Source organism: Crinia signifera, chromosome 2 (assembly GCF_055691185.1).
Source record: "Crinia signifera chromosome 2, ASM5569118v1, whole genome shotgun sequence".
NCBI lineage: Eukaryota > Metazoa > Chordata > Amphibia > Anura > Myobatrachidae > Crinia > Crinia signifera.
The window spans coordinates 72803521-72817339 of NC_139218.1; the positions used below are offsets into that span (position 1 = coordinate 72803521).

Below are 13819 nucleotides of genomic sequence, written 5' to 3' on the forward strand. Positions count from 1 at the left end.
TGAAATGTACACTATACCCCTAGATGAATTCCCTGAGGGGTGTAGTTTGCAAAATGGGGTCACTTGTGGGGGGGTTCCACTGTATTGGTGCTTGGGGGGTCTTGCTAATGCGACATAGCACCCACCAAAATTCCACCAGAATCTGAGCTGCAAAATCCAAAAATCACTCCTTCCCTTTTGAGTCCTGCCATGCACCCAACTGGTATTTTTTGGTCACATGTGAGGCATTGCCGTACTCGGGAGAAATTGGGGCACAGATTTTGGGGTGCTTTTTCTCCTTCATACCTTCTGAAAATGAAAAATTTTGAGCCAGAACTGCATTTTTGTGTAAAAAAATGTAATTTTTCATGTTCACTGCCCACTTGTATCAAAATTGGTGAAACCCCTGGGGGTTTGAAATGTACACTATACCCCTAGATGAATTCCCTGAGGGGTGTAGTTTGCAAAATGGGGTCACTTGTGGGGGGGTTCCACTGTATTGGTGCTTGGGGGGTCTTGCTAATGCGACATAGCACCCACCAAAATTCCACCAGAATCTGAGCTGCAAAATCCAAAAATCACTCCTTCCCTTTTGAGTCCTGCCATGCACCCAACTGGTATTTTTTGGTCACATGTGAGGCATTGCCGTACTCGGGAGAAATTGGGGCACAGATTTTGGGGGGCTTTTTCTCCTTCATACCTTCTGAAAATGAAAAATTTTGAGCCAGAACTGCATTTTTGTGTAAAAAAATGTAATTTTTCATGTTCACTGCCCACTTGTATCAAAATTGGTGAAACCCCTGGGGGTTTGAAATGTACACTATACCCCTAGATGAATTCCCTGAGGGGTGTACTTTGCAAAATGGGGTCACTTGTGGGGGGGTTCCACTGTATTGGTGCAACATAGCACCCACCATTCATTCCACCAAAATCTGTGCTGCAAAATCCAAAAATCACTCCTTCCCTTCTGAGTCCTGCCATGCACCCAACTGGTATTTTTTGTTCACATGTGAGGCATTGCCGTACTCGGGAGAAATTGGGGCACAGATTTTGGGGTGCTTTTTCTCCTTCATACCTTCTGAAAATGAAAAATTTTGAGCCAGAACTGCATTTTTGTGTAAAAAAATGTAATTTTTCATGTTCACTGCCCACTTGTATCAAAATTGGTGAAACCCCTGGGGGTTTGAAATGTACACTATACCCCTAGATGAATTCCCTGAGGGGTGTAGTTTGCAAAATGGGGTCACTTGTGGGGGGGTTCCACTGTATTGGTGCTTTGGGGGTCTTGCTAATGCGACATAGCACCCACCAAAATTCCACCAGAATCTGAGCTGCAAAATCCAAAAATCACTCCTTCCCTTCTGAGTCCTGCCATGCACCCAACTGGTATTTTTTGGTCACATGTGAGGCATTGCCGTACTCGGGAGAAATTGGGGCACAGATTTTGGGGTGCTTTTTCTCCTTCATACCTTCTGAAAATGAAAAATTTTGAGCCAGAACTGCATTTTTGTGTAAAAAAATGTAATTTTTCATGTTCACTGCCCACTTGTATCAAAATTGGTGAAACCCCTGGGGGTTTGAAATGTACACTATACCCCTAGATGAATTCCCTGAGGGGTGTAGTTTGCAAAATGGGGTCACTTGTGGGGGGGTTCCACTGTATTGGTGCTTTGGGGGTCTTGCTAATGCGACATAGCACCCACCAAAATTCCACCAGAATCTGAGCTGCAAAATCCAAAAATCACTCCTTCCCTTCTGAGTCCTGCCATGCACCCAACTGGTATTTTTTGGTCACATGTGAGGCATTGCCGTACTCGGGAGAAATTGGGGCACAGATTTTGGGGTGCTTTTTCTCCTTCATACCTTCTGAAAATGAAAAATTTTGAGCCAGAACTGCATTTTTGTGTAAAAAAATGTAATTTTTCATGTTCACTGCCCACTTGTATCAAAATTGGTGAAACCCCTGGGGGTTTGAAATGTACACTATACCCCTAGATGAATTCCCTGAGGGGTGTAGTTTGCAAAATGGGGTGACTTGTGGGGGGGTTCCACTGTATTGGTGCAACATAGCACCCACCATTCATTCCACCAAAATCTGTGCTGCAAAATCCAAAAATCACTCCTTCCCTTCTGAGTCCTGCCATGCACCCAACTGGTATTTTTTGTTCACATGTGAGGCATTGCCGTACTCGGGAGAAATTGGGGCACAGATTTTGGGGTGCTTTTTCTCCTTCATACCTTCTGAAAATGAAAAATTTTGAGCCAGAACTGCATTTTTGTGTAAAAAAATGTAATTTTTCATGTTCACTGCCCACTTGTATCAAAATTGGTGAAACCCCTGGGAGTTTGAAATGTACACTATACCCCTAGATGAATTCCCTGAGGGGTGTAGTTTGCAAAATGGGGTCACTTGTGGGGGGGTTCCACTGTATTGGTGTTTGGGGGGTCTTGCTAATGCGACATAGCACCCACCAAAATTCCACCAGAATCTGAGCTGCAAAATCCAAAAATCACTCCTTCCCTTCTGAGTCCTGCCATGCACCCAACTGGTATTTTTTGGTCACATGTGAGGCATTGCGGTACTCGGGAGAAATTGGGGCACAGATTTTGGGGTGCTTTGTCTCCTTCATTCCTTGTGAAAATGAAAAATTTTGAGCCAGAACTGCATTTTTGTGTAAAAAATGTAATTTTTCATTTTCACTGCCCAGTTGTACCACAATTGGTGAAACCCCTGGGGGTTTGAAATGTACACTATACCCCTAGATGAATTCCCTGAGGGGTGTAGTTTGCAAAATGGGGTAACTTGTGGGGGGGTTCCTAAAGTTTAGCATCTTATGGTGCCTAGAAACCTACATGGTGCCTAAAAAATAATCTCATAAAAAGGAGGCTCCAAAATCAAGTAGGTGCTCCTTCTATTATGAAGCCTGTGGTTTGGTCAACGTGCACACTAGGGCCACATATAGGATATTTTTGAAAACAAAAGAATTGGGGGAATCAATTTTTAGTCACATTTCTCTAGTAAAATGTACTGTGTTCCTTAGAAAAATGTATTAAAATTGCAAATCTGCAAAAAAAAATGAAATTTTGAAATTTCACCTACACTTTGTTTTAATTCCTGTGAAACACCTAAAGGGTTAACAAACTTCCAAAATGCTGTTTTGAATACTGTGAGGGGTGCAGTTTTTGAAATGGCATCATTTATGGGGGTGTCTCACATACAAGTCCCTCAAAGTCACATCAGAACTGAACTGGTCCCTAAAAAAATCAGTGTTTGAAATTTTCTTGAAAATTTGAGAATTTGCTATTCATATTGTAAGCCTCCTAGTGTCCCAAAAAATTAAAAGGAAGTTGAAATAATGATGGAAACATAAAGTAGACATATGGTCTATGTTAGTTATTAACTATTTTGAGTGGTATGATTATTTGTCTCACAAGCAGAAAATTTAACATTTTGCAAATCGCTAAATTTTCCATTTTTTCACGACATTTTGGTATTTTTCACAAAAAAACACAGACTGTATCGACCCAAATTTACCACTAATTTGAAGTACAATGTGTCACGAAAAAACTATCTCAAAATCACTGGGATAAGTAAAAGCAAAAAAAAGTTATCCCCACTTAAGTGAGACATGTCAGATTTGAAAAAAATGGCTCTGTCAGGAACGCAAAAACTAGCTCTGTCAGGAAGGGGTTAAGTTCAATTACAGACATAAATGTGGAACATATCACCATCAGAGACATAACTAGTTTTTCCTCAGATCATGTAGAGGTGGGAAGGAAAACCAGCAATATTATGATCTAAGGTCTGTGGGAAGTAAGGTGAAACCATTAAATGGAAGAATCTTTTTATATTCTTGTTCTCAACCCACAATTCTCAGATGGTAAATCCACACATTATTTGATAAGATCTCATTGCATAATAAGCACATTGGAGAAATGTGTTCTGACAGCCTGTGTATAATATAGATAAGGGTATTAAATGTAATATGACTATATTCTGAGAGTTCTGTTTAGTGAGTATAATCAGATTATTTATTCAGGATTATATTAGGATCATTGCAGTAAATGGGTAGAAAGCAATATTATGATAGGAGTGAGGAGTGTGGATGGGTGTTCAGATTTGGTTTATTAGAAGTACAATGGCATCACTGGGCTATAGTTTAGTAATACTGTTGCTGTTGCTTAATGATAATGGAATAATGTCATCCAAATTTAATCAAAAACAGCTTAGGTTCTACTCTAGTTATGTGATCTTATACAAATTTTGAGAAATTGTTCTTGTAAAATAATTTAACTTTTACCTGTTAAATATACTGTATTTTGACTTTGTATTAAGGGGGTCATTCTTTAAGGCTTGAAACACCGCCCCGCTAAATGTCCATTCCCCCGAATCGGTACCATGCGAGGGGATGTGTTTGCTAACACATCCCCTCGCATGCCCCCGCTAGCAGGAGAAGTCATTTGATGGTCACTGTAAACTGACTTTTATTAATTTTGCTGTCCACCAAAGAGGGGGAGGGTGCTAATGTCCGCGTTTGCCACCTATTCTATTCTCCCTATATGGGGGTCGTGGACCCTCACGAGGGAGAACAGCCCCATCAGTCGGGATCCCATCTGTCAGGGTGATATAAACAGAATTCCGAGGTTGGTGTAATGACTGTCGGAATCATTATGGTGTGTGGCGTAATGTGTATGGTGTAATGTGTAAGTGGCATTAAGGAGTGTGGTGTATATTGTAATGTGGCATAACATTGTGCGGGATAATGTGTAAGAGGCATTACAGGGGGGGGGGGGGGGCGGCAGAAACTATTTTGGCTGGGGAGAGCAATATGTATAGTTGTGCCGCTCCTTAGAGTGTTATGGTTCAACCAGTTTCTCTAAGTGACGTTATTTTAAAGGAGATGTCTCAAGCTTTCTAAAGATTAGAGATATTGCCAATAGCAACCAATCAGCTTCTTCAGATGTAGTCACATACATCTATCCTCCATGCAATACAAGTTGTCTTATACATAACACGTGAGCTCCGTGTGATGCTGTAGCACTGTAAGCAATATAGTATTTTTGATATGGGCACACATCTAAGGTCGCCTATGGATGATATACAGTACCCTGAAAAGTGGCCCCAGACCTCAAGTAGAAACCACAAGTCTGTAAACAGTATAAAATGTTTTTTTCCTCCATCGGCGCTCACACTTATTCATTACCGCACTGGAAGGCGGAGGGCATCTCCTCTTCTCCGTGTCTAGGGTCATTCATCTAAAGGAGGTTTCCTATTACAGATTCCTCTTCTTCCTCTTATGGAAAGGTGGACTCAAAACCCTCAGATTTCTAGGCATTGGTTTTCCTCCTCCTCTACTCCCTAGTCTACAGGAGTGCTCGATGACTAGAACTATGAGGTTTTTGCCTTTATTACCCATATTGTGAACATTTTAGTGTAGAATATTATGGGTCTGGTTTAGAGATGGATGCTAATTGAGCTTAATGTCGATATTTGCACAATGGAGCCGTTAATTTAAATTGCACATGCACAAATGATATAGAAAAATACAAATTTTAAATGCATTTTTCTGTACACATAAAGGCGCTGTTGCATATAAAGGCTTTGGCATCGGAGGTGGTGAGGCAAACTAATTGGCATTTTATGGGAGCTGTCCTGAACATATTTAGATCTTGTTGCTACAAATGGCTAAGTAAGGATTTCCTTTGTGGGGTAATACCAACAGTATTTGTAGCCTAAACAAGAACATGTAGAATTGGGATACCTAAATACAGTATACTTGCTGTAGGACAACTTCACCAGGGAGTGTGCTGTTCACTCAGACAGAACTGTTAATGTTCCACTACCGTGCATCCTGTCTAGAGAAAACAACACAAACACTTCATCCATCTGGACAGCTTGCAATGGCACACCAGAGATTTAAAGGAATTTTAGAATGCTTAACTCTACTTCCTTCAATTCTGCTGATGACCTAGGCTCTGTGTGTAAAGGATTCATGTAAAGACTAATTTAATATTTGCACTTGAACTCCCGTCTGTCCCAGCAAGAGATTACTTCCCAAGCCTTGTCACATCAGGGAAGCAGCATTCTATATCCTTCCTTCAGTCATTGATTGTTTATTTCATTCTCATCTGGGCCGTAACACACTGAACTTGATGCCATCCCCATCACCCATATAATCATTTTGCTCCTAACTTAGCTATTTATACAGTACTAGGTGATTCATCTCGCCCTATGGGCGCTCTTCACTCAGGCGTAAGGGTCTCTGCCCCGTAATCTGTTAAGGCCTTTATGGTGTAAAATATGGTTTGTGCTGGAGGGGCAGGTGTTGTGTTTTTACAGGTGGATGTGGCTATGCTGCAGGTGGTAGAGTGGGGGGTGAGGTGTGCGGGTGGCTTGAGTAAGGGTCGGGTGCGAGGGTGCTGTGGGTGGGTAAGGTTGATTGCGGGTGTTGTTAGCGGGAGAGTGGTGGGTGCGGGGATACTGCAGGTGGTGGTGTTGTGGGTGTGGTCCATGTGGGGGTGGACCGGCTAAGTGAGGGGCCGTTGCGGGGGTGCCATGGGTGTGGGATCAATGGTGATGTTTTAGGGGAGGTATGGGTGCGTGGGTAGTGGGATTTGGTGATGGGTGTTAGCGGTGTTGGTTCGGCTGGGTGTGGGAGGACTGTGGGTTTTAGGAGGTCCAGTTGCAGGGGTGGCATGGGTGGGTGCATTAGTAGTGGGGGTGGGGGTGGTGCTGTGGCAGTGGCAGGTGTGCCGGATTTACAGGTGTGGGGGTGCTGTAGCTGGGGGGAGGGGGTGGACACAGCGGGTCCTGTGGGGGGTCCGGGTGTGGTGGTGTTGCAGTTGGGTGAGGGGCAGTTGCAGGGGGTGCTGGGTGTGGGTGAGGGTTGGGTATGTGTGAAGCACGTGTGGGTGTACTGTGTGCGCAGTAGGTGCATTTGGAGGGTGGAGTGGGACTGTGGTTCGGAGAGGAGCACGTGTATGCAGGGGTAGCTGAATTCAGTTGGGTGCTGCACTGCTGCAATACCCAGACAGATGGTGTGGAGGCGAATCAGGACTTGAGACGGGACACTGCAGCAGCACTGCTCACTAGAGAGAGCAGAGAGGCAGAACTTAGAACCCGGGAACCCACCTCCCGCCGCAGGTCATTGGTGCAGCCGCCACGTCCCCTTCCAGACTCCCAGTAATGCTCTGCGAGGTGGATGGTGGGCATCGTTGCCGTCAATGGGTTGCAGGGTGAGCTGTGGCTAGGGGGGCCCTATATAACGCGGGTGGTTGGCAGTAGGGTACAGGCTGCCTATGCGTTAAGACAGCCCTGCTCTAAGGTCCTGTGAACACACGTGAGGACCCATGGCTCGACAGCTGTTTTGGTGGTACTACCACCTTCCTCAAGAGCTACCACCAAAACAGCTGACAAAAAGCTTTCTGCAATTTGTGTGTGTGTGTATGTATGTATGTGTGTGTGTGTGTGTGTGTGTGTGTGTGTATATATATATATATATATATATATATATATATATATACAGTCCCAGTGAACCGGCACTCACGGGGTAAACCAGTGTTCTTAAGTCTGTACCTTGCTCAGGTGCCTTCTCAAAGCGATACTCCGGTCAGACCAAGCAGCATATACATATAGGAAAAGGGAGCGGCACTCGGAGACTTGCAATCAATGTGAAGAAAAACTGTGGGTTTATTCAAGCGACGTTTCGGGGCTCGCACCCCTTTCTCAAGCCAAACACTAGAATGCAATATTGAGATCTACTGTATGCATAATAGCATCACTAGGTATCTAGTACTACAAAATGGTGACTTTATTGTCATGGTGCCAGTCGCCGAAGGAGCTGTGAATTTGCCAGGACTAGAACAAAAAACAAATAATCTCATTGAGCTCTTCATTTTATTTGGCACAAAATACTTGTTGCTTTTATCATTGTATCATTTCCTGACATTTAAACAAAAACAAAACTTGTCTCCAAAAGGTCTGTTTTAATTAACATGCTAAAATATCTCTAATCCGTCTTATCTTTTAAAAGTAGTATTAGATGTCATATAAAGCATGTCTTAAATGTCTATTTTTTCTTAAATGCTGATAGCATCTTTTATTTTTCCGCTCCTCTTTTGTAACATTCGGTGAAGACAAGTTAATGCTTTGTGAAGAGATAATTTTATCTATGTCTTCTTATAATTAGATCAGTCAGTGCCTCGTTCAGGCTAATATCTAATCAAATCTTTAATAATGCCTGCCCAAGGAAAAGGCGACTTTTTGTTCAAGTTAATGAAATTAATATTTATTAAGACATAATATGACTCCGCAATATATTACTAACACCCCAGGCAAAAATGGGGTTTGGAGGCCACTTGATAGATGTGATTTTGCTGTGCTTTCCTGTGTACCGTCTTACAAAATCCAGTTCTTGCCCGTGAGGAAAAGTCTCGGCAGCAAACCACTAGACATTGAACATCCCCTATAAAAGTGGCTTCCTTATCTCATTAATCTACTTTAGATATCTTGTGCTGCCTTATGAAATCTCTTTTACATATGTGCACTACAGCTATAGGCCCTTCCTTTCATCCCTTAGCAGGACCGATGTTGAGAGCATGTGCAGGCGCATTTCTGCACATGTGCATACACCGGGTGCGTGCGGCCACAGAGTTCCCATGAAAATTGGCCTGTGACGTGGGTGGGCAGCTGACCGCTTCCTGCGGAATGTCCAGGTGTATCTAAGGTTACCTGAAAGTAACCTTAGATGTGCATGGGCCTTCCACATCATTGATGTGGGTGCCCCCTTCCCCCCCCCCCCCCCGTCCCCCCACAGCCTGCAAATGGATGTTTATGTTTTTATGTAAACATCCATTCTCTGCCCTTGTGAGCATGCGAGGCGAGTACGGTACCAGCATTCGGCAGGCCATAGTCATGGGACACTTGGTAATGGGCGTGAACCATGCCGAGTGGTGTAATGTTCTTTTTTTCATGTCTTTTTGAGTCCAGTGGCTAATCCCGGGGGGGGGGGGGATTAGTAAAATCACACCCCTTTCCGTAACACTTCTCACCTGTCCACTAATGCTCAGCAGCAGTGTCCTCCTTCCCCAGCTCAGGGAGGCTACAGCAACCATTGATATTAGGAAGATAGGAAGTACAATATTACAAAGGTGGTTGTTGTGGGGGGAACAATAAACAGCATCCTCCTTCCTGAGGTCCCCACCCATGCCTGCCAGTGACATTTCGTCTGATGTTTTATAATTGTCCACTATTTTACTGCACCCTGCGAGCAGATTTACTGACCTTACCTGATGATTTCCGCTGAAAATCTGAAGATTACTGAGATGGACCCATGTTCAATCAGAGTGAACAGGTGGTGCAACAGCGAATTACGAAATATTGCTTACTAGAATGTTTCCCTCCATTCTATAGATATCAGTCTCTGTTGCTAGTCAAATGTAACTGTATTGTATTCGAATATAGGGGACAATCATTTTTCATATATTTCATTGGCTGTATAGAGGAATCTTGGTCACTTTCTTTGTCTACAGATCAAACATTGTGAGTCTTCCTTTGTTAAAATTTAACGACTCAAAAATTTTGTTTTTTTTTGTTTGTTTTTTTCAAGTTGTATCATTAAAAAAATGGGTAGTAAGAAATCTATGCTACAGTATATTTTTTAGTCCGTTATTTACATTCTGTTTTAGTGTGTTATTATTACTATGATGACCGTACAACTTTCCTCTTTCAGTGTGGAAAGAAAAGACCCCTTAGCTGCCTTAGCCAGAGAATATGGAGGCTCCAAGAGAAATGCTTTGTTGAAATGGTGTCAAAAGAAAACGGAGGGGTATTCGGTGAGTTCTCACTATTTACTTTCAATAACCCATGAGAACTGTAGAGAACTGTAATAAGATGAACCGGTTATACAGAATGGTGTCATTTGCAGCTACATGCCAGATAAAGTGGGTGCTCACTCTTAACTCATTTCTATAAATATCAATAAAATTTGAATTTATTTTGCTTAGACATCTATTTTTCTGCCAATACAGAAATGCAAAACTGTACATAAAACATTTTGAGTAAGAGAACACCCACAGCTTTTGACATCAGACATGTTTAATACACACATACTTTTCTCTGTGTTCTTCTCATTGTGTGTTTATCGTGTGCATCTGACCACCCAGTAGTAATATATAGCATCATCTTGGTATTCTGCAGCCCTAGAAAACTGTGGAGTAATGTACAGAAGTCGAGCTACAGTTATGTCCTCACACATCTTGCCTCAATACATCACGCAGTGGGAGTAGCCTGGTATGAGTGAGCTGACGGGTCCTGTGTTTCTTATTTGCATTTGCGATGTGAATACGATGTACAGTATAAGCAGACTCTTTTGATTACAATTATTTACAGCATTCCTATATTTTGTGTGCATCGGCCACTGTATCTGTACAGCAAATGCTATGTTATAGTGTTTTCTAGGAAAAGTAACTTAGAGTTTTGTATGCAGATACATCCACAGTCATACACACAATATAAACATGGTGCATATCATTTTATTAAGCAGATGCTGCTTGTGCATGTTATTTGCATTGTTTTGTGAATAAGACATTTTAATGGAATGAAATCTCTATCAACGATGAAGGGCAACGTTAATGACCCACGAAAGTGCGCATCCAAGACAATATTTAGCATGCACAATATTTTAAACAATATCGCTCAGATGGGAAAAATGAGGGCTATCGTTTAAAATATCAATTAGTGGGGGGTGGGGGGGTGGGGCTTAAGATATTGTATACTTCAAACTGTACTTAGCTGCACTTTGGAGAGTTTTGTAAAGTTGGTGTATTTTAACCACTTAACTGGCACAGTAGCATGAGATGTTACTGGTACCTGCTAAACACCCAAAAGTCATAAAGGAAGATATTTATCATCACCACAATTGAAAGTGAGAATAGAAATGCGAACTAAGATACAGTGAAATTAATTGTAAGAAGTGAGGGTACTTGTGTATTATCTGGGCGCCCGATATATCGCATCTCATGCCACTAGTTAAGGCATGCAATGCGATTGTATCTGATTTTGAGTCTTTCCCGGGAGGAGTGTACAATTTTAATATCTTGTCGCATCGCATGCCTTAACTAGTGGAATGCGATGCGACGCGATTATACCCAATATTACATTGTACAGGCACCCTGATGCCTGATTACAATGTTAAATGAACCCCCAGACCCGATTTTTAATTGTACATCCACCCTGATGGGTGATTACTATGTGAAATGCCCCCCAAACCCCCCATTGTTAACGCCACCCCAGTATCAACACCAACCCGAAGCCTAGCGAGCCCGCGAGGGGCGGCGGTACTCATCCTCCGACCTTTTCACACCCCCACTATCCACGTCGGCATGGAGTTGATTTTATATAGTGTGGCGAGCAAACGCGTATTACTTCACATGTATTCCGCGTCCCCTCGCGGGCCTCGCTGCGCTCGCCACACTTTGGGCTCCCTGGCTGGTTGCGCTCACCACACTATATAAAATCAACTCCACGCCTACGTGGATAGTGGGGGTATCAAAAGGTCAGAGGACGCATACCGCAGCCGCTCACCACACTTCGGGTTGGCGTTGATAGTGGGGTGGCGTTAACAATGGGGGCCATTTAACATAGTAATCACCCATCAGGGTGGGTGTACAATCAAAAATCGGGTCTGGGGGGGCATTTAACATAGGAATCAGGCATCTGGGTGCCTGTACGATTAAAAATCGGGTCCGCATGCGATATGATTGTATGCAATGCGATATTTTAACGAGCGATGAAAAGATCGGGCGTCCAGATAATACACAAGTACCGAAGTGAGAGGCTGAGGGGTGTGTTTAAGTAGGTTTGGTGGGAGTAGAGAGGCAGTTTGGACATGACTATGGTATATTTTTTTATGAATGGACCGGCACTTTTAGCAACACAGTCCATTCATTCACAAATTTTTCAGGTTTTGACCTTTTCCATGTGTACTTTAAAGACATACAACTTTTGAGCAGAGAAAGGTCAACTCTCAATCACTAGAAGAAATTAGGACAAAGGGCAATAGCATAACCATAACTTTATGGTCCCCATAGCAACATATTGAAGGGATCCTTGTCCCAATGCTTTTTAAGAGACTCCTCTCTGCAGCAGTTATACATTTTATTTCCCATAATAATGTCCTGGGTCATTTTCTGAACCATAGTAGTGCCTTAGTTAATATTATGTTCTGTAATGGCGCTCTAGTTTACTTAATGAATCATCCTAGTTCGCTAGTTCACATGATGTTGCATTGTAGGACTGCCAGTACACATTATCCCACACAGAACCCCTACTCACATTATGATATACAGTGTCCCCAGTTTATATATTATTTGTCTTACCGTGGACTGATGAGGCATGGTTCACATCCGGCAATACTTATAGAGAATAGCACACTCAAAACTGGTGCAGCTTTAACCTACACCTCCAATCTCGTCTCATTGATTGTACTCTAGGTTGGCTGACTCCTGACTCCAATTAGCTCTTGGAGAAGTGATTAGCCTAGGGGTTCACCCTGCACTGTGAATGTTTATATGGTCTGTTCAATAAAAACTTGAGAACATGTATTTGTGTGGCATTAGTTTAAGCAGACTGTGTTTGTCTATTGTTATGACTTAGATGAAGATCAAAACACATTTTATGACCAATTTATACTTTTTTCTTGCAACTATATATGTGTGTGTATGTATGTATGTATGTATGTATATATATATATATATATATATATATATATATATAGGCGGGGGTGAGACGGTGGCACTCGCAGTGAAACAAATAAAGAACCAGGAGACAGCGGTAGTGAACTCCAACGTTTCAAACCTCGGCGGGTTTTTTATCAAGGTGCATTAGACAAAAAATACATGTACAACCACATACCTTTATGCAGGTCTCCGCCATTCACGCTCTCCCCCGGCGTCCCGCCCGACGCTGTAACGTGACGTCATCGGAAAAGGCAGCCGACGGAGTCCGTGAAGGGCGTCGTTACCTGGCAACACACAAAACAAAAAATAAACACATAATAAATATACAACATAGTCACCTGTAAATGTATAAAAAAACATAGTGAATGCATAGAATGAGTGACGTGAGAAATATAAGCTAAAAGTGCGATCCACCCCCAGGTCACCTGACCTGGCGCTGTCAGATGCAAGATGTGGACGCATAGTGTATAGCACCAAATAGAAGAGAATGTGTAGCAGTGCATCTTGTGGATCCCAGCGGGATATATACCAGGACTGCTATGGTCCTGAATGGGGACTCGTCTAATATGAAAAATGCCCCTTTGTAATGCCTCATCAGAGGGAAATATACAGTGCAAAAATGAAACTGATGCCACTGGCAAACTAATATATAATCTGATGTGTACCCAACACAGATATTTGTGTGTACACAATGCTGGCTTCTCCTGACCAGTGATTAAATAAGACATGGGCTGCAAGACCTATTTACAAAAAATAAGACATGCCGGAGTGCTCATTAAGCCCCCGTGGGGCCAGTGTGTCAAGGCGGTAGATCCAACGACTCTCCGCCTGGCACAATTTAAGCCCCCTGTTCCCACCTCGTTTGAGTGGGGGGATTTGTTCAATGATCCTGTATTTAAGGGCAGACAATGTATGGCGTGCCCGGGCAAAATGCCGGGCCACCGGTTGGTCGCTTGTACCTGAAAGTATAGCGTGTTTGATGGCTGAGCGATGGCCTGCAGCTCTATCTTTAAATGGCCTGATGGTTTTACCAACATAATGTTGGCCACAGGGACAGCTGATCAAATACACAACATAACTTGATGAACATGAAACTCTTTGG

At 42.8% G+C, this 13819-nt stretch overlaps 1 protein-coding gene across 4 annotated transcripts in view; it reads left to right on the plus strand.

The window, feature by feature from the left end:
- Positions 1-13819, plus strand: part of SPECC1 (sperm antigen with calponin homology and coiled-coil domains 1) — a 424705-nt gene that overhangs the window by 336674 nt on the left and 74212 nt on the right. For all 4 annotated transcript variants that reach the window (XM_083172375.1, XM_083172376.1, XM_083172377.1 and 1 more), the window contains one exon: positions 9711-9813. In XM_083172375.1, coding sequence (XP_083028501.1) covers positions 9711-9813 — 103 coding nt within the window. The remainder of the gene's footprint in view (positions 1-9710; positions 9814-13819) is intronic.